Source organism: Monodon monoceros, unplaced genomic scaffold (genome assembly GCF_005190385.1).
Source record: "Monodon monoceros isolate NGI ecotype Baffin Bay Population unplaced genomic scaffold, NGI_Narwhal_1 Super_Scaffold_6, whole genome shotgun sequence".
NCBI classification, from domain to species: domain Eukaryota; kingdom Metazoa; phylum Chordata; class Mammalia; order Artiodactyla; family Monodontidae; genus Monodon; species Monodon monoceros.
The window spans coordinates 91,095,935-91,120,855 of NW_021703783.1; the positions used below are offsets into that span (position 1 = coordinate 91,095,935).

The 24,921-nt window shown below is 40.5% G+C and overlaps 1 protein-coding gene across 1 annotated transcript in view; it reads right to left on the reverse strand.

Moving 5' to 3' along the window:
* Positions 1–9,863: 9,863 nt before the first annotated feature.
* The window catches only part of FAM227A (family with sequence similarity 227 member A), a 77,999-nt gene continuing 62,941 nt past the window's right edge, over positions 9,864–24,921 (reverse strand). The window contains exons 17-18 of the mRNA XM_029206736.1: positions 20,913–21,053; positions 9,864–10,002 (exon numbers count right to left, since the gene is read on the reverse strand). Coding sequence (XP_029062569.1) covers positions 9,864–10,002; positions 20,913–21,053 — 280 coding nt within the window. The remainder of the gene's footprint in view (positions 10,003–20,912; positions 21,054–24,921) is intronic.

Here is a 24,921-nt window from a genome sequence, read left to right on the forward strand (position 1 = left end):
AACTCTCAGATGCCAAAGGTAACGTTTGTTGATAGCTAACACATCACTTAACTTCTTTCCACAGATGAACACATCTACTTCACACAAAGATACCATGAGGTAGGAACTATTATTATCTCTGTTTACAGATGATGGAACTGGGGCACCACAAGGTTAAGTAACTTGCCTAAGGTTCACAGTCTGGCTCCAGTGTTCAGGCTCTCAGCCTATTAATATGCTAAACCAGTATATGACAGATCTTGTATGTTCATATGTGATTTTATTTTCCATTTATAGAAGTATGATATAAGTACACATAGGCATGGCAACTATGCCAGACTTATAGTACAGTTCAGCCATTTACAAGCTATGTGGTCTTGGGAAAATTTATTTAAACCTCTTTGTGCCTCAGTTTCCTCATGTGAAAACCAAGAATAGTATTGGCACTGAGTTGTGAGAATTAATGGGTTAAGATACATGAAGTATTTGGGCTGCTGTGTGGAAAATGGATTGGAGGGGGCAAGACAGAGGGCAAGGAGAATACCTAGTAGAACACTGTAAAAGTCCAAGACAGGGGCAATGGTAGCTTCAATCAAGAAAGGCCTCAGTTTGAAAATAGAGAAAATTGTACATCGTTTACAGGGCTATAAGAGAAGACAAAATAATCTGTAAAAATATGCTTTAAAGTACCTAGTCCCCAGTAATGCCTTTAATGTTTTTAAGTAAAATGTTATAATATCCCCATCACCCAACTTCAGCAATTTTCAACACATGGCCAGTCTTGTTTCACTTATACCTCCATCCACTTCCTCCCTTTCATATTATTTTGAAGCAAATTCTACATGTCATATAATTTCTTCTGTAAACATTTCAGTATGTATCTCTAAAAGATAAGGACTCTTTAAAAACATAAACGTTAACACCATTATCGCACCCCCAAAATAATAATTTTTAATATCAAATATCCAGGCAGCATTCAAAATCCCAATTGTCTCATAAATGCCATATATTTTTTAAAGCTTGGATCAACTGGGATCCAAAAAATGTCTGCATGTTGCAATTTATTTATTTATTTTTTTTTTTGAGGTACGCGTGCCTCTCACTGTCTACGGCCTCTCCCGTTGTGGAGCACAGGCTCCGGACGCGCAGGCTCAGCGGCCATGGCTCATGGGCCCAGCCGCTCCGCGGCATGTGGGATCTTCCCGGACCGAGGCACGAACCCGTGTCCCCTGCATCGGCAGGCGGACTCTCAACCACTGCGCCACCAGGGAAGCCCCCTGTTGCAATTTATTGATACTTTTTAGGCCTCTCTTAATCTATAGATTTCCCTCTCTTTTTCCTTTGCAACTTATTTGTTTTAAAAAAAAAAGGTGGAGTCATTTGCTCTGGAGTTTTCCATAGCCTACATTTTGCTGATTGCATCCCCTTGGTGTTAACATGCTTCTCTGTCCTTTGTATTTCCTATTATCAGACCCAGATTTGATTATTTGGTAAAGACTATTTCATAGGTGGTATTGTGGTCTACCATCAAGAGGCATTTAATGGCTTTTTATCTTTCGGGGATGTAAGCAGCAACCTAGATCCATTAATTCATTAGGGTTTGCAAAATGGTGATATTTTAATTAGGTGGAATATTTCTAAAAGAGAAACTTCCCCTCATCTCTTGTTTGCTTACCTGCTAATACAGTTCATATGGGAATGGCATGATAAACGCTGATTCGTTTTATTTGCTAGTTTTCAAAATTATGAATTGGTTCCCTAGTATACTTCAGTGGTGACCAGTTAATTTTTTTAAAGTAATGATATGAACGTATGGGTGAAAACACGTTTGACGTGCTTCAATCCATGGCTATTATTATTATTATGCTTAAACTGTCCCATCTTAAGCCAATGGGATTCTCTCTAATTTGGCTACTGAGTCTTTCTGACAGGACTCTCATCTTTGGTAGCTTCCTTGCTGTCTAGTATGACAAGATGTTCCATGTTCATTTCATTATCTTCCTGCCCTAGATCTGGAACCAGACACTTCTTCAAGGATCCCTGTATCCCTTTTAGTGCAAACTGTATTTCAGAATCACAGTCCAGGTCATTGCTAGTTGGTCAGTCTTTATTTCTAGGGCATTTCAATAGACAGAGTTAGTAGGTTTCTTTTGTTGTTTGTCTGTTTGGTGTTGTTTTAAAGCTTTAAGGAGGTATAAATGACATACAAGAAACTGAACATATTTAAATATTTAAAGCCTGTATATGGTGTGTGAACCTGTGAACCCTTCACCACAATGAAGATAGTGAACAGAACCACCATGCCCCAAAGTTTTCTTGGGCCTCTTTGTATTCCCTTCCATCCTCTCCTCTCCTCCCCTCTTTAGCAACTATTTGTTTTTAAAGATAAAATATATTCTCAATTCATAATCAATTCAAAATCAGGACTATAGGATTTTAACTTCATTTCTTCTAGTTTAACATCTGAATTTCCTTACTTCCATGCTGAGAATACTGGTTCTCAGCCACAGTAAGAATGACAGAACTGGGGTATTACACAATTACTCATTTGCTTTATCCCACATCACAGTTAATGCTTCTTAAGTGTTAGTTCCCTTTGACACTCTACCCTCTCTCCATCCCCCACTTATAAAGGGCAAAGAATTCTTCACCATAATTTTCCCTTCTAATACTTACAAAGAACAGAGACAGATCTTTTCATCTTGAACTTCCTGAGAGGCCTATGGTTATGAGTCCTCAGTAATTTCTGGAAGGGGTCTGAGCAGGGATGGTCTTGGACCCAAGCTGTACAAAGGAGTATCCTGAAAGACATGTCCTGGTTTCCATGCTCAACATGTCCTGGTTTCAGGAGAAGAGTACACCTTTTAACAGCAATGGTAACAACAACAACAACAACAATAGCTGGTAGCAATTACCAAGTGAAACATGCTAAGCCAGGAACTTTGCATAAATTATCTCATTTAACCATCACAACAGCACTACCTTCCTAGGCAGGCATTCCCTTTCTGCATTCAAGAAAACAAGTTGAGAAAAGTCAAGTCACAAAAGCTACTAGGCCTAAGGTCATATATCTACTATGAAGCAGAGCAGAGATTCAAAGCCCTGAATTTCCTGGGGCCAAAGCTTGAGCTCTTCCCTTTTACCCTTCTTTCATCCCTTTACCTGGGTAATGTTCTCCAAGAGGGTCACCTAGAATTACACTCATGTTCAAGTGAAGATGTTTATCTGTGGGGGACATCATAGGTCCCAAGAATATACTTGATTGCTTCTTGGTTCAGGCAAACAGCGGTTTGCTTGATTTTTTCCCTCTTGGCTGGGTTGGGCAGACTGTTCTAACACAGAGCAGGTTACTCCCTTGTGCCCAAAGGCCCAAATGATAAAGGCCAAGCCCCTCAGCCAAACTGCAGGTCTTTCTACACACTGGCCCCTGTACCTCTGAGCCTCAGTGAAGACTCTCTGGACTTGGTTTTTCTTGGATTCCACACAAACCTCTAGCACAGCATTAATGCATTTATTGGTTTACACATCCTCCCCCTCTTCCAGACTGTGTGCTCCTTAAGGTCAGGGACTATGTCTTTTTTTTTTTTTTTTTTTTTTTTGCGGTACGCAGCCCTCTCACTGTTGTGGCCTCTCCCGTTGTGGAGCACAGGCTCCGGACGCACAGGCTCAGCGGCCATGGCTCACGGGCCCAGCCGCTCCGCGGCATGTGGGATCTTCCCGGACCGGGGCACGAACCCGTGTCCCCTGCATCGGCAGGCGGACTCTCAACCACTGTGCCACCAGGGAAGCCCAGGGACTATGTCTTTATTCATCTCTGTATCAACAGGACCTGGTATGTGCAAGCATGGTATAGGATAGATACCTAGTGAATGCTTCCTCAACCTCTCCAAGCCCCAGTGTCCTCCTAGGAGAAATGGAGGTAACAACACCCACCTTGGGAGAGAAGGGGGTAGAAGGGTTAATCTGAGATAATGTTTGAAAAGGATTTAGAGTACTTAGCACATAGTAAGTAGTCAATAAATGATGTCTCCTATGATTACTGTTATATAAAACATATAATACATACTAATATATACTCCATAGTGTTGTTATTAATAAACAAGTGAATGAAAGAGTTAGTAAGCAAATGCATGAATGAATGAGGTGACTTTATGTCAGTTTAAATCCTGACTTTGGCCCAGGGTAGGACAGGACGTTAATATTCTTTGTCCCATGGATGACTACGAATGACTAAATGTATTACAGTATTATTTTTTATTTGTTTGTTTTGTTGTTTCTATTTTAGATTAAATCCAACAACATGTGCAGGCTTCATCCAAAAAGTCCTTCTGATTCTTGGATAAGGATTCATGCAGGTGAGCTGGAAGGTGAGAGGATAAGGAAGACTACTTTTTCTGCATTGGTTTTGACTTCTTGATGACCTTTCTGTGGATGAACCATAAAGATACAAACAGAAACAGATTAAAAAACCAGTGTGATCAAGAGAATGAAGAAAGGAATCCCCAGGATTATATAAACAGCCCGGAAATCAACCACTTAGAGTGAAGCAGATCAGAAGGCTGGGAAATGAAGGTGGAATTGATAGATTATGTAAAGTGTCTGAATGTACTGGGAGACTTATACAACCAAGGGAAAATTTGGAGATAAACTGAGATGAGTACATAAAAAAAAAAAAAAGAAAGAAAGAAAGAAAACAGGTAGATTGAAAAAGAGACTTAGTTCCAGGGATAGCAAAAAGTTTTGCAAGAAATAAAAATAACCAAAGTATACTCTGTAGCTCATGGCAGTGTTGTTGATAGTATAATAATGCTGATTAATGATCCAACCAGAATCACAACAGAGACACATTGGGTGGATGGGAGAGTGGAAGTGTGTGCAAGTGAGAGAGAGCCCAGTCCTCACTTTTCCTAGTGTGAATTCAATAGATAATGCCTAACACTAAAAAATCAAGGAGCCAGAGCACCATGGTATTTAGACATATGGAGGAAAACAAATACCAAAACAATCAGTTAAGAAAGTGGAAAGTGTTGCTGGGGAATGGGAAAGGGGGTCCGGAGGAGTGCAGTTTTTTGTAACAAGCTTTGTAGAACTATTAATTAGTTAATTTAATAAGTCTTATATTATGCTTTGCATTAGTTAATTCAATCAGTTAATTTAATGTGCCTTATATATTACTTTGCATCACACACTGTTCTAAGTGCTTTCTTTACAAATGTTAACCAATTTAATCCTCATAACAACCTTATGCTATACGTAATATTATCATCCCCATTCTACAGATTAAAAAACTGAGATGCAGAGCAGTTAAATGATTGATCAAGCTTACACAGCTAGTAGGTTGTGGAGCTAGGATTAAAACCCAGGTGGTCTGGCCCCAGAGTTGCCTCTCTATTTGATTCTTAAAGGATGAATATGTATTACTTTAATTAAAATAAAAACAAAAATCTAAAAAGTGTGATTTTTAAGAGGCTTTATTCCTAACTTTGAGTATAGACAGACAAAGTTCTAAAATGTAATAAGTTATTTTTTTCTATAAGCAATTAACTGGAGCAGAATGCTAAACACACATTAGCTAATCATTAATTCCCTCATCAAGAATTTGCTGAATCCCGGGAATTCCCCCGTGGTCCGGTGCTTAGGACTCCGCACTCTCACTGCCAAGGGGCCCAGGTTCAATGCCTGGTCAGGGAACTAAGATCCCACAAGCTGCATGACATGGCCAAAAAAAAAGAATTTGCTGAATCCCTACTATGTGCCAGCCACAGGAACAGGCGCAGGAGACTCAATGCTTAATGATAAAAGGCCCTTGGGAGACTTACAGTACAGAGAGGGAGACAGACAACTCCATGACTACAGTAGGACATATTTGGTGGAGTACAAAATAGGCAGTCACTAGGGCAGTCTGGGGAGATTTCCTGGAAGTGACAACATCTGAGTGGGCTTTAAGGGTCAGATAGGATCTAGCCAGATGAAAAAGTGGCCAAAGTATGTTCAAGGAAGAGGAAAGAGCAGTGAATACTTGTTAAAATGAACTGAATTGGTTGTTTCCTCTTCCATTCTAAATTCTAAAATGGATGTCAAAAACAATAGTATTAAAAGCCCCTCTTAACCTGGAGATTCCATAGCCTAAACCAATGGGGTGCAAACCATGCTGCTATACTCCAATATCAGTGACTGTTTCTCTAATCAAAGGAAAAAATGAATTGATAAAACTTTCTTCATATTAAGTTTACCTCTTTTTTAATCTTTATTTATTTATTATTTATTTATTTTGGCTGCGCCGGGTCTTAGTTGTGGCATGCGAACTTATTACTTGTGGCATGCAAACTTATTAGTTGCAGCATGCAAACCCTTAGTTGCGGCATGCATGTGGGATCTAGTGCCCCGACCAGGGATCAAACCCCAGCCCCCTGCACTGGGAGCGTGGAGTCTTACGCACTGGACCACCAGGGAAGTCCCAAGTTTACCTCTTAAGCCTTGTTAGGCTGTAGCCCAGGCCCTGGAGTCTGACTACTGGTTTCAAATCCTGGCTCCACTGCTTACCAAATGTGAGCACCTGAGCCAGTCACTAACCTCTCTAAGCCTCAGTTTCCTCAGTTGTAAAATGAGGATAACAACATCCCATATCTCACAGAAGTGCTGTGAGAATTAAATAATACACGTATCATGCTTAGGAGAGAATAAGGACCTGGCAAACACAACTGTGTTGCATACTCAAGGTGATAAAAACAAATGAGTAAGTAAAAGTTATAATTAAGAGAAAAGTTAGTTGTGATTTCTTAACATATTATGTGTTATGTTATTTTAAGATAACTTGGCAGCTATCTAAAGATTTATATTTTATCTTAGTCAATAGTTCTTTATTACCAAAATAATTTGGTAATATTTTTATAGGCTTCTGCAAAGAGCACCATGACTTCTAGTTGTCCTGTACCCGACAGACAGGAGAATCAAGGCTCTGAACTCAGGGAAATGCCGAATATGTCAGCATCTGATCCTTTACTCTTCAGTGCAAGTGCACTTGAAGCTGGCTTCGTCCTCTATTCTAGCGCAGAAACTATGCGAAACACCTGCTGGATGCTTTCTCAAAAATGGGTCTGCCCCAAACCTCCCAGTCCAGAACGTTCCAATGTAGTTCCTTGCACTGCTTTGGGCTCAGCAAGTTTTCATGGTATGGAAGGTCTGAGAGTTTTGAGGAGAAGTGCTGAACCCTGATCTTCTGTGTGTGTGTCAGGGAAAGCTTCCTGGAGGAGTCATTATTTGCACTGACTTTGAAGAAGCAGGAGGAGCTGGCTGGGGAAGGAGGCCAGGGGTAGGAGGGGAAATTTTCCTGCAGAGGAAGAAGCTTGTGCCAAGCATGGCCTGGAGGCTGGAAGAACTTGGCCTCTTAATGCAGCTGCAGGGGCCCAATGTGGCTTGAAAGGTGGTTGGGAGTGGTGGGTGAAGACAGAGGAGAGAGGGGAGGTGGGCAGGGCCACCTCATGAAGGCCTCGAGTCTAAGAGTTTGGATTGTATCCCTAGGATCCTTAGGGGTTGAGAAGAAACTGCAGGTTTTAAGCAAAGGAGTAGCCTGATGAGATATGGATTTTTGAAAGAGACCCATGGGGCCTTAACTCAAGTGAGTCTTAGTTGCCTCCTTTGAAAAACAAGAAAAATAGGGGGACTTTCCTATTTTTGGTTAAGAATCTGCCTTCCAATGCAGGGAACGTGGGTTCGACCCCTGGTCGGGGAGCTAGGATCCCACATGCCATGGGCCAACTAAGCCCACGTGCCACAACTACTGACCCCGTGCACCACAACTACAGGTCCCACGCGCTCTGGAGCCCACCTGGACAACTAGAGAGCCCACGCGCCACAATGAAAGATCCCGTGTGCCACAACTAAGACCCCACACAGCCAAATATAAATAAATATTAAAAAAAAAAACAAGAAAAATAAAATTTACCTCACAGGACTGTTCTGAGACTTCAATAAGATAACCGATGGAATATGCCTATCACAGGGCCAGGGAAATCTTCCCTTCAATTTCCCTTCCAGTGTTTGTAACAGGAAGAGCAGGTCTGCTCTTCCTCAGGCTCCTAAAAGTCTGGGGTCACCAGTCCTTAATGATCTCTGAAAGAGGTGTCTAGGGGGACATTTTTGGACACAGGCTGTGCCCCATCTGAATGTGAAACTATTAGACTTTGGAGGCTCTTCCCTATGAATAAGAACTTGTATATTTTCTGGAAGTTCGACATTTCAGTCCCGCATGATGGGTAAGCACAGGGTAAGGACTGCCTTAAGAGACGAGAACCCAGCTGGTTCAGGGCTTAGAAGACCAGGGAGTCTTTCTGGGCTGGGGCAGACCAGTGCTCTCAAGCATGCTCGAAGGCTTCCTGGATTAAGGAATGTAAGAAGCTTATGAGAACAATAATATATTGCCTATTAATTATTGACAAGTTCTATGCCAGACTCTTTATATGGGTTAGCTTGTTTACATATTAACAAACTTCCACGTTTTTTATGGCCAAGGAAACAGGCCTGGAGAATTTAGGTAACTTAACTGAAAGTCACAGAGGGGCCAGGGCAGTCACAGAGCGGGCAGGGCAAACCCCAGATCTTTTTAGAGTCAAAGCTCCTTCTACTGCTTCATCTTCTCCTGTGGGGGAAACTAAAAGGTAACTCCCTTACCTGGTTAATTTTTACTTGGGGTTCATCCAGAGTAGTCATCCCCACCCATAGATGGATCCACAATGGATCCATTATAGGAGAAGATATTGGAACTTCTATTTATATATTTTTATCTCATTCTTTTTAATTTCTATTTTCTGTATGTATTATATTATAGTATACATATTCTATTAGCATAGAACTATATATATTATTACTGAATAATTAATATATTATTAGGGGCTGAGTTCTCATAAATGTTTTACTAAGAAAGATACAAGATCAAGAAAGCTTGGGGACTACTGATCAAGTGGTATAGTCAGGGTTTCACTTAGAGGTAAATGTTTGCCGGAGACTTTGCAAATCCCTCAAAGTACATACATACTCCCTTCATGGAGACCACCATCTGCCATCAGGACTTTAAAAATCCAAATATGGCCACGTGGTTCCCTGTTTAATATCTTTCGTGGCTCCCCACGACTTAGAAAATAAAATCCCTTCATGATTTGTCCAGGAATCTTCTCCAGGCTCACCTCTCCTGGAGCCCCTCACACACTTTCTTGACCTCCTGCCACATTACTTCCTGCCTCTGAGCCTTTGCCTCTGCTGCTCCATCTACTGAGAATGCCAACCCCTTGCCTCATCCACCTCCTCCTGCCTTACAAACATCTTATCTTTTCCAGACTCAGGTCAAGGGACGCCACTTCTATAAAATGTGTCTGCATGGCTCCCAGGCCATTGCATTCTTTGTCTCCTTTGTCTAACAGCACTTCTGGAACTTATGGTATTTATTTGTTGATATATCTGCCTTCTCTCTATCAGACTGTGAGCCCCTTGAGAATAGGGACTGTGTCTTATCTACTGTTATTTACCCAGGGTCTGCTGCAGGGAACTTTTGAAACCTCTCCAAATCTGGGCTTGTTGCTGTATAAAATGCACTGGATAATCTCTACCTCATAGGACTGTTATGAAGGTTAAAATGAGGTCATGTTTGTATAGTGTTTACCTTAGTGCTTGGTACAGAGTGAACAGTTAGTTAATGGTAGCCATGATTATTATATTATAATTTAATATTGTTAGCATGACTAAAAGTAGTGACCTAAGCAAAAATCTCCCCACTCCTGCTTTTCACTCAGCCTAGGAAAAACTACAGTGGAATCCTTCCCCTATCCTGGGAATAGTTATTTCTATTTCTCAGTGTTTGGCCCCAATTTTCTTTTTCTCCTGTTGTTGTTCTACCTGGTAGTAGAAATATCAGAGATTTTGTAGGGGCTTCCTAGTTCCAGGGAATAGAATTCATCAGGGCTTGATGGTGAGAAGGAAGAGTAGTTCAACTTCTGTTTCCATTCGCTTTCCCTCTCCTCTTTTTCCTTCCTGTGGGGGAAACAAAAAAGACATCAACAAAAATTGGCTCAAAAATTCAGTGCGATTTCTTCAAAGGTTTCAGTAGAATCTTGATAGGTATTGAAAGAAAAAGTTTACAGAACAGTCAGTAACATTGGCAATAGCAAATAACTGAAGCAGAGTGCTGAACACACTGCAACAACTCCCTCATTCATCTTCTAAGTATTGACTGAGGACCTGTTGGGTGCCAGGCCCTGCACTAGGCCCTGGGAAAAAAAGGTCATCTAGGGCAGTATTCCTGACCTTAAGGACAAACCTCAATCTAGGGAGATGGACAAGCAAATTTATAACTAGAGTAGGCTATGTTCTGTGGCATGTGATCAGGAAAGCACAAGACAATACCCTGAGAAGGCAAGTCAGGGAAGACTTCCTGGAGGTGATGCCTGAACTGGGTTTTAAGGGTTAGTGAGGGGTTAGCTAGATTAAGAAGTAGTCGAAAGGGTAGGGGAGGGACAGACTGGGAGTTTGGGGTTAGCAAATGCAAACTATTATATAAAATGGGTAAACAACAAGGTCCTACTGTATAGCACAGGGAATTACATTCAATATCCCAAGATAAACCATAATGGAAAAGAATATAAAAAAGAATGTATATTTATGTATAACTGAATCACTTTGCTGTACAACAAAAATTAACACAACATTGTAAATCAACTATACTTCAATTAAAAAAAAGAAGTAGTTGAAGGATAGTCAAGTCTGAGGGAATGACAATAATATTGGTGAATTAAAATAGTTGGCTTTTTGTATTTCTGAGAATCTAATATGGATATCAGAAAGACTGCTAATGAGTGACCATTGAACTTATAGTATTCCATGGCTCAAACAGGTGGGCCTCAAGCTAAACTCCTAGTTTAAAAAAAATGTGGTCTTTTTCTGGTTTGAAGGAAAATTTCGACTAGAAGGTTTAAGACTGAAAGTTTTCCTTGGCTAAGTTTCTTAACTCATTAAGCTTTGGTTTCTTCATCTCTGAAATGGAGAGTATAACACCATCTATCTGTGATACAGATGGTTAGTTAACAACCCATCATCCACTCGCTCCTTTTACTTTAGCAATGGAGCCAGATTTAAAAAAAAAACCTGTCACACATTTCCCAGGCTCCTTTGAAACCAACATCACCATGTGACTAATATCTGGCCCTTGAAATAAACTGGTAATGTTATATGGTATTTCCAGGGAGGTTATTAAAAAGGGAGAGGGTAATAGGAATTGACTACGCATGGGCATGAGGGAACTTTCTGGGGTGATAGAAAATTCTAAAGCTAGATTGTAGTAATTGTTGCAAATCTCTGTAAATTTACTAAAAGTCATTGAATTTTGTACCCTTAAAGTGGGCAAATCTTACGGGAAATTGTACCTCATTAATATTATAAATATTAATTATAATATTTACAATTATATCATAATTATAAATATTAATAATTATTATTTTAATAAAAGAACATTTTAAATGTTTTTAAAACAATATTTTATTAAAAAGAAAGAAATTGCTGTAGCCACATTCTAGCAATGAGACATAAGTGGAAATGTTGTTTGGGACTTCTGGAAGTGCTCGTTTTTTGTTTGTTTGTTTGTTTTTTTTGCGGTACGCAGGCCTCTCACTGTTGTGGCCTCCGAACACAGGCTCCGGACGCGCAGGCTCAGCGGCCGTGGCTCACGGGCCCAGCCTCTCCGCGGCATGTGGGATCTTCCCGGACCGGGGCACAAACCCGTGTCCCCTGCATCAGCAGGCGGACTCTCAACCACGGCGCCACCAGGGAAGCCCTGGAAGTGCTCCTTAAAAGAGAATGTGGTTATATGGAAGTGCTCCTTAAAAGAGAATGTGGTTATAGATTAAAAGTAAATGAATGCAGAAAAATATACCGTGCTAACACTGATCAAAAGAAAGCAAGAGTAGCTATGCTAATTTCAGACAGAGCAGACTTCAAAGCAAGAAAAGTTATCAGGGATAAGGAAGGGCATTATATAATGATAAAGGGGTTAGTCCTCCAAAAAGACATAACAATTCTTAACGTGTATGATCCTAACAAAAGAGCATCAAACTACATAAGGCAAAAAATAATTGAATAACAAGGACAAATAGATGACTCCACTATCATTGTTAGAGACCTCAACACCCCTCTAATCAGAAATGGACAGATCCAGCAGGCAGAAAGTCAGCAATGACACAGTTGAACTCAACAATACCAACAATCAAATGGATGTAATTGACATCTGTAGACTACATCACCCCCAAACAGCAGAATACACATTCTCCACAAGCTCACATGTAACATTCTCCGAGACAGACCAAATTCTGGGCCAAAAAATATACCTTAACAAATTTAAAATAAGAGAAATCACATTATGCCTGCTCTCAGACCAAAATGGAATCAAACTAGAAAATCAGTAACAGAGATAGAGCTGGAAAATCCCAGAATACTTGGAGATTAAACAGCATACTACTAAATAACACATAGGTCAGAGAAGAAATTTCAAGAGAAATTTAAAAATATTTTGAACTAAATGAAAATGAGAATACAACTTATAAAAGCTTGTGGGATTCTGGAAATGCTCCTCGAAAGAGAAGGTGCTTGCTGAGTGTGCTGGCAGCAGTGCTCAGAGGGAAATTTATAGCATTATACGCATACATTGGAAAAGAAGAAAGACCTGAAATCAATCGTCTAAGGTTTCCACCTTAGGAAACCAGAAAAAGAAGAAATTAAATTCAAAGTAAGCAAAAGAAAAGAAATAATAAAAATTAGAGCAGAAGTCAATGAAACTGAAAACAGGAAATCAGTAGAGAAAATCAACAAAACCAAAATCTGGCTCTTTGAAAATATCAATAAAATTGATAAACCTCTAGCCTGGCTAAGTAAGAAAACAAGAGAGAGGACACAAATTACTAATATCAGAATCATGAACATTAAAAAGATAATAAAGCAGTACTATAAACAACTGGTCCATGAAATGGACCAGTTCCTTTTTTTTTCCAGCTTCACTGTGTGGCTTGCAGGATCTTAGTTCCCCATCCAGGGATTGAACATGGGCCCCGGCACTGAAAGCACTGAGTCCTAAACACTGGACTGCGAGGGAATTCCTAGACTACTTCCTCGAAAGACACAATATGCCAATAGTCACACAAGAAGATATAGACCATATGAATAGAACTATATATATATTAAATAAATTGAATAAAAATTAATAACCTTCAGAAACAGAAAGTACCAGGCTCAGATGGATTCACTGGTGAATTCTATCAAACATTAAAGGAAGAAATTATACCAATTATCTACAATCTCTTTCAGAGGATAGAAGCAGAGGGAATACTTCTTAACTCATTCTACCAGTCAAGAATTACCCTAATACCAAAACCAGACAAAGATGTTACAGGAAAAGAAAACTATAGACCAATATCTCTCATGAACATAGATGCAAACATCCTCAACAAAATACAAGCCAGTCAATCCAACAATGTATAAAAATAATTATAGGGCTTCCCTGGTGGCGCAGTGGTTGAGAGTCCGCCTTCTGATGCAGGGGACATGGGTTCGTGCCCCAGTCCGGGAAGATCCCACATGCCGCGGAGCGGCTGGGCCCGTGAGCCACGGCCACTGAGCCTGCGTGTCCGGAGCCTGTGCTCTGCAACAGGAGAGGCCACAACAGTGAGAGGCCCGCACACCGCAAAAAAAAAAAAAATTATACACTGTGACCAAGTGAAATTTGTCCCAGGTATGCAAGGCCAGTTCAGCATTTAAAAATCAATTAATATAATCTGACACATCAACAAACTAAAGAAGAAAAATCACATGATCATATCAATAGATGCAGAAAAAGCACTATAAAAATCCAATACCCATTCATGATAAAAACTCAGCAAACTAGGAATAGGGGGAACTATTGCAACTTGATAAAGAATATCTACAAAAATATGCAGCTAACATCATACTTAATGGTGAGAAACTTGAAGCTTTCCCACTAAGATCAGGAACAAGGCAACCATGCCTCTCTCACCACTGATTTTCAACACTGTACTGGAAGTTCTAGCTAATGCAAAAATACAATACAATACAGTAAAACGTATACAGATTGAGAAGGAAGAAATAAAACTGTCTTTGTTCACAGACGACATGATCATCTATGTAGAAAATCCAAAAGAATTGACGAAAAACTTCCTGGAACTAGTAAGTGATTATGGCATACTTGCAGGATACAAAGTTAATATAAAAAAGTCAGTCGTGGGCTTCCCTGGTGGTGCAGTGGTTGAGAGTCCGCCTGCCGATGCAGGGGACACAGGTTCGTGCCCCAGTCTGGGAAGATCCCACATGCCGCAGAGCGGCTAGACCCGTGAGCCATGGCAGCTGAGCCTGCGCGTCCGGAGCCTGTGCTCCGCAACGGGAGAGGCCACAACAGTGAGAGGCCCGCGTACCGCAAAAAAAAAAAAAAAGTCAATCGTGGGAATTCCCTGGCAGTCCGTACTTTCACTGTCGAAGGCCTGGGTTCAATCCCTGGTCGGGGAACTAAGATCCCAAAGCTGTGTGGTGTGGCACCCCAAAAAATAAAAATAAAATAAAAATTTTAAAAGTCAGTCTCTTTCCTATTGATATATATCAGCAATGAGCAAGTGGAATTTGAAATTAAAAATACAATACCATTTACATTAATACCCCAAAAATGAAACACTTAGGTATAAATCTAACAAAATATGTATAAGATCTGAATGAGGAGAATTACTAAAGCTCTGATGAAAGAAATCAATAAGAACTAAATAAGTGGAGAGATATTCCAAGTTCATGGATAGAAAGACAATATTGTTAAGATGTCAGTTCTTCCCAACTCGATCTGTAGATTCAATGCAGTCCTAATCAAAGTCCCATCAAGTTATTTTGTGGATATCGACAAACTGATTTGTAAAGTTTATATGGATAGGTAAAAGACCTAGCATAGACAACACAATATTGAAGGGGAAAAACAACACTGGTGAACTGACACTACCTGACTTTAAGAATTACTATAAAGCTACAGTAATTAAAACAGTGTGATATCAGTGAAAGGATAGACAAAGAGATCAATGGAACAGAATAGAGAGCCCAAAAAGAGACCCATATAAGTATAATCAACTGATCTTTGACAAAGGGGCAAAGGCAATACAATGGAGCAAAGACAGTCTTTTCAACAAAAGGTGCTAAAACAACTGGACATACACGTGCAAAAAAAAAAAAAAAATCTAGACAGAGACCTTACATCTTTCATAAAAATTAACTCAAAAATGGAGCATACACATTTTGAGCAAAACTCAAAAAAAAAAAAAAAAAAGCAAAACTATAAAACTCCTAGAAGGTAACATAGGAGAAAATCTAAATGACCTTGGGGTTGGTGATGACCTTTTAGATATAACATCAAAGGCTTGAGGCATGAAAGAAAGAATTGATAAACTGGACCTTATTAAAATTAAAAACTTCTGGTCTGCAAAAGATGATGTGAAGAGAATGAGAAGACAAGCCATGAACTGGAAGGAAATATTTGCAAAAGACACACTTGATAAAAGATCGTTTTCCAAAATATACAAATAACTCTTAAAACTCAGTGATAAGAAAATAAAAAACTTGATTTAAAAATGGGCCAAAGGGAGTTCCCTGGTAGCGCAGTGGTTAAGAATCCACCTGCCAATGCAGGGGACACGGGTTCAATCCCTGGTCTGGGAAGATCCCACATGCTGCAGAGCAACTAAGCCTGTGAGCCACAACTGCTGAGGCTGCGCTCTGGAGCCCAAGAGTCACAACTACTGAGCCCACGCGCCACAACTACTGAGCCCACGTGCCGGAACTACTGAAGCCTGCGTGCTGTGACTACTGAAGCCCGAGCGCCTATAGCCCGTGCTCCGCAACAAGAGAAGCCACCACAATGAGAAGCCCCCAAAGATCTTAACAGATACCTCACCAAAGAAGATATACAGATTGCAAATAAGCGTATGAAAACATGCTCCACATCACGTCATCATGGAAATGCAAATTAAAACAACAGTGAGATACCACTACACACCTATTATGGCAAAAATCCAGAACACTGACAACACTAAATGTGGAGCAAGAGGAACTCTCATTCATTGCTGGTGGGAATGCAAAATGGCACAGGCACTTTAGAAGACAGTTTGATAGTTTCTTACAAAACTAAACACACTCTTACCAAAGGATCCAGCAATCACACTCGTTAGTATCTACCCAAAGAGTTGAAAACTTACATCCACACAAAACCCTGCACACGGATATTTATAGCAGCTTTATTCATACCTGCCAAAATTTGGAAGCAACCAAGACGTCCTTCAGTAGGTGAACAGATCAACTATGGTACCTCCAGATGATGTAATATTATTTAGTCCTAAAAAGAAATGGGCTACCAAGCTATGAAAGGACATGGAGGAACCTAAAATGCATATTACCAAGTGAAAGAAGCCAATCTGAAAAGGCTGTATTCTGTATGATTCCATCTATATGATATTCTGGAAAAGGCAAAACTATGGAGACAATAAACAGATCAGTGGTTGTCAGGGTTCTGAGGAAGGGAGGGATGAATAAGAGTAGCACAGAGGATTTTTAGGGCAGTGAAAATACTCTGTATGATACTATAATGATAGATACATGTCATTATACATTTGTCTTAACTCATAGGATGTATAACACCAAGGGTGAACTCTAACGTAAACTATGGACTTTGAGTGATTATGATGTGTCACTGTGGGTTCATCAGTTGTAACAAATATACCACTCTGGTGGGGAAAGTCCATAATGGGGGTGGCTCTGCAATGTGGTGGGGCAAGAGTGCATGGGAAACATCTGTACCTTACTCTTAATTTTCCTCTGAACCTAAAACTCCTCTAAAAATATATTTAAAGAAAGAGAGAGAGAGGGACCGAGAGACAGAGATTGAGAATGACATTAGCCCTCTTCTTCCCTTCCTTCTTATAGTATCTGGTCTGGAAAACAGACAGGTTGCCTGGAACTCCAGCAGCCGTCTTGGTGGAACACGGAAGTCCCAGAGGAAGGATACCAAGGGCTAGGATGGTGGAGCCTGGCTCCCTGAAGCCCCTGAAACACCGTATCAGGCTATATCATCTACCTTCAGACTTCTTTTATATGTGAGAATCAACCTTTGGGCCATTGTTATTTCTAATTTTTCTGTTATATATGACTAAATAAAATCCTAATTTATATATTACATCAAAGAATTGTTCTGAGAGTCAAATGAAAATTGGAAGTTTTTCTTGTGCTTTTGTTTTTCTTTCTGGGGAAATTAAAATAAAGAGGCTACAGTCTTGGGCATAGTAGATTAGTAGAAAATAAAAATAGTTAAGTGGAAGCTGGCTCTACTAAATGCAGGATCTTTACCCCCCTTTCCTTTCCTCTGTTTCCAGAATGCCATTAGCCAGGCATATGTCCCACAGGCAAATGATTGGAGGATTCTGCTCCTAAGAAACTGAACGGCTGATATTTGAGAGTCTCTCAAATGAGAAAGCTGGCTTGCTTCCTGATCATGAAAAAAAAGAGAGCCAACCAACTGAGAAGCCATGACCACTGATACCAACTTCCACTGTCAGCTGTTTAGAGCTTCACTCCTAAATCTAAAGACAGCCCAGGGGACTTCCCTCGTAGTCCAATGGCTAAGACTGCGCTCCCAGTGCAGGGGGCCGAGGTTCCATCCCTGGTCAGGGAACTAGATCCCACATGCTGCAACTAAGAGTGAACCTAAAACTAAGAGTTCTCATGCCACAATTAAAGATCCCGCATGCCGCAAAAAAAAAAAAAAAAAAAAGATTCCCACGTGCCGCAACTAAGACCCAGCGCAGCCAAATAAATGCTGAGAGTTCAAAGGTGAGAGTTCAAAACAAGAAAACAGTCAAAAAATGTAAAAAGGTACCCAAGAAAAAGAACCCACAGAAATAATATGGGGGTCAGAAACTTTAAAAATAAAGATTAATGTTCTCAGTAATAGATGAAAATATTGCACCCATGAAAAAGAATAGAATGCTGTGAGAAAGGAACAACCAAAATATAAGAAAGACCTCACTCTAGGAAATTAATACTACAGTAGAATTCTAAAAATTAGAAGAAGTCATTGGACGATAAAATGTAGAGACTCCTCTCGAAAGTAGGACAGAAATTCATACAGATGCCAAGAGGAGAATAAAAATAAGAAAATTAGAGAATCAGTCCAGGAGGTATAACAACTGAGTATAACAGCTCCAGAAAAACAGAGCTAAGAAAATAAAGGGAAGAAAATTACCAAAGAAATAATAAAAGAAAAATTCTCAGAATTGAAGGACACTACTGTCCAGTTTGAGAAGGCTTCCCAATCCCAATGAAACATACTAAGAAAAAGAGTCATACCAAGGCACATGATTGTGAAACATCAGAATAATAGGGAGAAAGACAATATCCTAAAAACTCCCATGGGGGGTGGGGGTGGGGAGGGTGGAGGTGACATACAAGACCATAGGAATCAGAACGGCATCAAATTTTTCAACAGCAAAACTAGAAGGTAGGAAAAAGAATGTTTTCAAATTTCTGTGGAATATTGACTTCGAATTTTATTCCCAGCAGAACATTTGTCAAATATTAATCAAGAGCAAAGTCATTTTGGACATGTAAAGACTAAAAACACTTTCTACGTACCTTTCCCTTGAGAGTTACTAGAAGATGTGCTCCAGCAAAATGAGTAAACAAGAAAGAGAAAGACATGTGACCTGGGAGACTCCAACAAAGTGAAGTTGACTAAGGGAAGCACTAGGATAATGGTGAAAAGAAGCCCCAAAATGATAACTGAGAGCAGACCTTGAGCACACCAGTCCAGACTGGAGGAGGATGAGGGCCTGAGAAGGAGAACTCCAAGATTAAAAAAATGAAGAAGAAATTATCAGAATATATTCTCACTTTCAGGATCTTCTGCCACAACTTTTTCTTAACCTTAGGAGTCTACATCTGCTTGCAATGGAGAGAAAAAGGACAAGCAGCTAACTGCATCTGTCCTGGTTATGATGACGTTACCTAACAGAATATATTAATATGATATACATAGAATATATATGGTACATTTGAGAATATGGAAAATGATGCTGCTTAGTTTTTGATAGCTTTTAACAATCTGGAAAACCTTATCAACAGATAACGTCTAAAAGGAAATCAAGAAATGCATATGTAAGCATGTTATTTAGAATAATGGATGTAAATTCCAGAATTGAAAATTATAATTTCTGTAGACTCTTGGATGCCTATGCACTACAGGATGGTAGAATCTAGAAGGTGGCATGTGAGACCCTCTGATGCCCCTCATTGCCTCAACTCTCCCTCACTCTCTAATCAGCCAGACCCAATTGCAGTCTGGTAACTTTTAGCTCTGTAAATTGGCTTGAACATCTCTCTGCCTAGAGTTCCAGCCCATTCCTCCCCTCCCCCCTTGCCTAGCAAATATAAAGAACTGACTGCTCCCTACTCTGTTCTCTGTTGAAGTCCTCTCTTAGGACCTATGCAATTTGTTGCATGTTATCTATTTCCATATCTTTTTCCTTCTTCTATACTATGAGCCCTTGAGGGCAAGAACTTTAACTTATTTATTTCTTTGCATCCTTAGTGCCTGGCACAGTAGGTCTTCAGTCAATGTTTACTTGGCTTCTCTGTGCCTCAGTTTTCTATTCAGTAAAATGGGTGTTATGCTATCTAATAGGGTTTTGTTGAGATACAAATAAACTGGGCATGTTGTTTTTGTCTGATGGCATCTCACCAATTCTACCCCATGTCACAGACTTTGCCTTGTTCTCTCAGGCCGCAGGGATGGTCAGGTCTGGCTAGTAATAGCACTGCTTCTTCCTGAACAAAGTGTTGGTTCAGAAGGGATGTGTGGAACCATGAACCAAGCAGAGCCATTGAAACCGAGAAGGGCCCTGTGGGGCTCCTGGGCACAAAAGCCTTTTTGTCCCCTCTTTCTTGTAGGCAAGACTCCAGCCTCCATGACTTTCCCCGAGTTCCAAAGGTCAGAAGAGCAGACAAGAAACCACCTGAGGCAAGATTAAAGGGACCAGAGAAGCTCATCAAGATTAGGAGACCTGAGATGGGATTAAGGGAGTGCAGGCCCTGCACACACCCTAATCTTGTCAGCAACCCTGCCCTTGGACTACTGCTATAAAACTCCTCATCAAATCCTCCCGGGTTGGGACACACAGTTTCGAGGGCAGGAGCCCTCTGTGTCCTCCTTTGCCTGACAAAGCAATAAATCTCTTATCTTCTACTTTACCCAAAACTGTCTCAGAGACTCCGTTCGGCACCAGTGTACAGTGGCTGAGCTTCTGGCATCATCAGAGACTTTTATTGAGGCTTGGGTTATGGAGGCTGGGAGAGGGTGTCTCTCTTCCTTTTAGGTCATGCACTTATAAGGACATAGGGTTGGGGCTGTTCTTGGCCCTCTTTCTTTCTTTGAGGGCAGGGGCAGCTTGAAAAGCAAGCCAGCACACAGAGGCAAAGAGGGTCAAGAAAGAAAGGGAGAGAATCTGAAAATATCATTGAGCCCTTAGGTCCATCGTGGCTGCAGCCAGCCTGAATGTGGCCTCTTCCCAGTTACTGAAGCCATGAGATTTTCCTTCCACTCAAGCTGGTTTGAGCTGGGTTCCTGGCACTTGCAACCTATGAGCTCTGACTCATAATACACTTTGTAAAGTACAGATGCTTGGCATAGAGGAAGTACAAAGTCATTGGTAGCTCTTACTACTACCATTAATAATAATAAAAATAAAGTGAGAGTTGAGTGACTAACACATAGAAGCGAGTGGACTTTTATGTATACTTTTCCACGTATTAAGAATTCCTAAAGTGTTCACATTTCTACTTTTCCCATGGTCTTCGTTCAAACAAACCTCAAAAGAAACGCAATCTCCCTCTGACGGCTTCTTCTAGATTTCTTTTCAGGGGAGTCCTCAATGAAGGTTGAAGGCTGGATGAACATGTGGTTCGCCTGTTTTTTGTCTTTTGCTCTTTGATCAATATTCTTCACCTCCCTGTGGGGAAAATCACAAAGACACATGGAAAAAGACTGAAGAGTCAGCGTTATCGGTTCACTCTATTTTCACATGAAAAGAGAGGCAAATATTTACCAATTCATTCATTACATCTGTCAGGAGCAACTGATGGAAGCAGAAAGCTGACCGCGCAGCAGCAATTCGGTCACTGAGCCCCTGCTATGTGCTGGGAGTCATATAGCCCTGGGGGACACAGGGGAATAAGATGTGGTCCCTGACTCAGTGGATCATACTCAAATTAGGAAGACAGGTGAGGAAAACCAACGATCTGAGAGAAAGCTGAAGCATGAGCTTGAGGGCAGGCTGAATTCAATTTGGGGCTCTGCCATTTGCTGTGTGTTCTTGGGCAAGTTACTTAACCTCTCCTTGCCAGTGTACTCATCTCAACATGGTAATGTAATAGAACCTACAGTAGTGGTGAGGATTAATTGAGTTACCATAGGTCAAGCGATTAGCACAGTGCCTGGTACATAGGAAGCGCTCAATTAATGTTGCTTGCTGCTGCTGCTGTTATTATAGGAGGTTTTCAGTGGAGCATGTTCAGATACGTTTGGGGTACTCAATGGAAATGCTGAACTGGAAAATATACCAGCTGATCTGTGAAATGTGAGTGGACCTCCACTCGATGAAGAAGCAGGTTATGGTCATTCAAGGCAGCCAAAAAACAATAAATATACATTCAAGTGAATTAAGATGCTGTCATATACTTCTCTGCCGCTGCAGAATAGATGTAGAAAGACTGGTGTTAAGAAACTAGTGTTGAACTTGGCCTAAACCAGTGGTTATTCCAACAGTGAGGGTCTTTCCCCAAGTCAAAGGAAAAAATTGTGTTGACACAAAATTCTCATTTTTGGCATCTTCTGCCACAACTTTTTCTTAACCTTTTGAAGCCTGCGTCTGCTTGCAGTGGAGAGACAAAGAACAAGCAGCGACCTGCATTTGTCCTTGCTGTGATGACATTTTCTAACAGGAAAACTTGGTCATAATTCCTTGATAATATTTTCTATATTGTCATTTCTTGATTTGTTGAAGTCTATACATGTCTTAGGCTCCGATTTTCCACTAGTAGAAGCATCTTTAGCTTGTATGAGAGAATCATATGTTGAAACGTTTCATAAAGCTCTGCAAAGGGCATTTTGAATTGCGGGTGCTTTGCCCCCATACAGGTTTAAGGATCAGGGCTCTGGACTCACAAGGAAACTAAGTTCTCCAGCAGCAACTGACCCCGCTCCTTCATTGTACAGCTCCATCTGCATGTGCCAGCTGGGCTCCTCCTCCACCTAGAGCAGAGACCCCAGCAAAACAGCTGCTGGATCGCCTTTTCTACGGGAGACCGCTCGCTAGGCCTCCCCAGTGGCAAACTTTCCAACTCCAAGGCCCAGTGCTGTTTTGGTCCCTGCACTCTTCATGGTGTGGGGGTCACACATATTACCTCTAAGCGCCGTCATTTTCTGAGCACTTCCTGTGAGCCAGGCACTAAGTTCGACATCTCCTTTAACCTACACAACTACTCTGTGAGTAGTGTCCCTGTTTTGTAGATGAGGTATCCAAGCTTCACATGGGCTAAATGATGGACCTAAATCATACTGAGGGTGAAACAGAGCTGTTCCTACAGCTTTGGTCTGTCCAAGGTCAATGGCAGTGCTCCCAGCTGATACGCTACATTAGGGGAACAAGTGGTAATTGATGTCCCAAAAGAGTCCTAGCCCACCTACAAGTATCAATACTATTCCACATGGGCATTTGTCACCTTTTGATCTTGTTACGGCCATCATTAAAAAAAAAAAAAAGATAGTGTTCAAAAATTTAAACATTTATAAAAGTAAATTGTATAATTAACATCATTTACCCATTATCTTGCTTCATTAGTTATCAATCTGAAGTCAGTCTTGATTCATCTGTTACTTCCTTTGCCTCCCATCCCAAATGGGTTATTTTAAGGCACATCCCAGACACCATGTCATTTCATCCATAAACACTTCATTATGTATCTCTTTAAGACATGATCCTTAAAACATAACTACAAAACTATTATAATGTCTTTAAAAAAGGGAATATACCAATAAAAGGAATTTCTTAATATCATCTAAAACCAAGTCAGTGTTCAAATTTCCCCAGTTATTTCATAATTGAGATAATTATCTCAAGCGGTTGATTTAAGTCAGGATCCAAACAATGTTTTGATTAATATATCTCTCCAGTATCTTCTAAACAATAACAGCACCTCCTCGCTCTTTTATTTTCCTTGCTTTTTATGTACTGAAGAAACCAGGTTATTTGTCCTACAGAATTTCCCATTCTGGATTTGCCAATTGCATCCCTGGAGTGCTTGACAAGGTCCTCTGAGCTCTGTATGTCCTTTAAATTGGTGGATGTAGATGGTCACCATTTTTTAAAAGTTTCTTGAAGTATAACATACATACCAAAGCGTGGACAAACTCTAAATGCGCACCTCAAGGAGATTTCATGTACTGAGCACATCCATGTAACCAGCTCCCAAATCAAGAAACAGAACAGTGCCAGCCCCCTAGAAGCCCCCTCATATCCCTGCTCAGTCATACCCTACTTTCCCAAGGGTAGCCCTGCCCTGACAACACGGATGTATTTTAAGGCCACCAGTTTTTTCTAGAGACAAAACTTTGAGAATCTCTTTATTAATAGAAGCCATGCTGAGTTTCTTGATAATACCTTATCTAACAAAAAGTGGATGTATTTGGCAATGGAATTGCTAACACATAATTACAAAGTTTCTCCTGACTTAAAAAATCTTTACTGTAATTCACCTGATAAGGATGTCATTATTAAAAAAGGATTTCCTTATATATTTCTGAAATAAATATTCTGTAGGCTTAATCTGTTTTTTGTTTGTTTGTTTTTTTTTTGGCCACGCCATGTGGCTTGAGGGATCTTAGTTCCCCAACCAGGAATTGAACCCGGGCCCTTGGCAGTGAAAGCGGAGTCCTAACCACTGGACCACCAGGGAATTCCCTCTGTAGGCTTAATCGTGAAAATTCTATATGAATTTAATGTTAACCCTAAACTATTTTTGCCTTGTTAATGCCACAGCTGGGTGTGGCTATGGGGCTAAGTTCTGGCAAATGGAATGAAAATGGAAGGTGTATTTGTGACTTCCAGGAGGAAGTCCATCTTCCTTCCTACTGGCTGGAATGTGGACCTGACGGCTGGAGCTTGAGCAGCCATATTGGAACATGAGGCTGAGGATTATGGAGTGATAAGATAAAAGGAGCTTGGATCCCTGATACTGTGAACTGCCATATCTACTGGACTCCTTTTAAATGAGAGAAATAGATTTGTATCTTGTTTTAGCCACTATTTTGTGCTCTTCTGTCACTTGAAGCCAAATCTAATTCTAATTTATACAATCATTTACTGTGGGCTTGGTTATGAAAAGGCTTTACATGCCTTATTTTATTTGATCAATACAACCCTACAAAGTAGGAAATACTATCTTCATTAAATCAACAAACAAATTGAAGCTAAATGACCTATGTGACAGATCAAATATCATAGAGCTAGTAAGTGAAAAAGCCTATATTCTGGCTGTAGCCTCTGCCATTCATGGGTCCCACCCATGAATTGTTACAACTATTGGAAGAGACAGACATTACAAAACAATGTTTTGTAAACAAAATAAAATGCCTGGTGCATAGAAGGTGCTGAAAATATTTGCTGGGACAATGAACTACAGTAACAGAGGCAGAAGCAAAGAGCCCTAAACAGCAATTCCTGTGTGCTCTCCCTTAACCCACCGTGACCTTCTCCTCCCTCACCGGCACCTCCAATCTCTCCCTCTTCATATAGGCTTGAGTCTTCCACCTTATTTTTA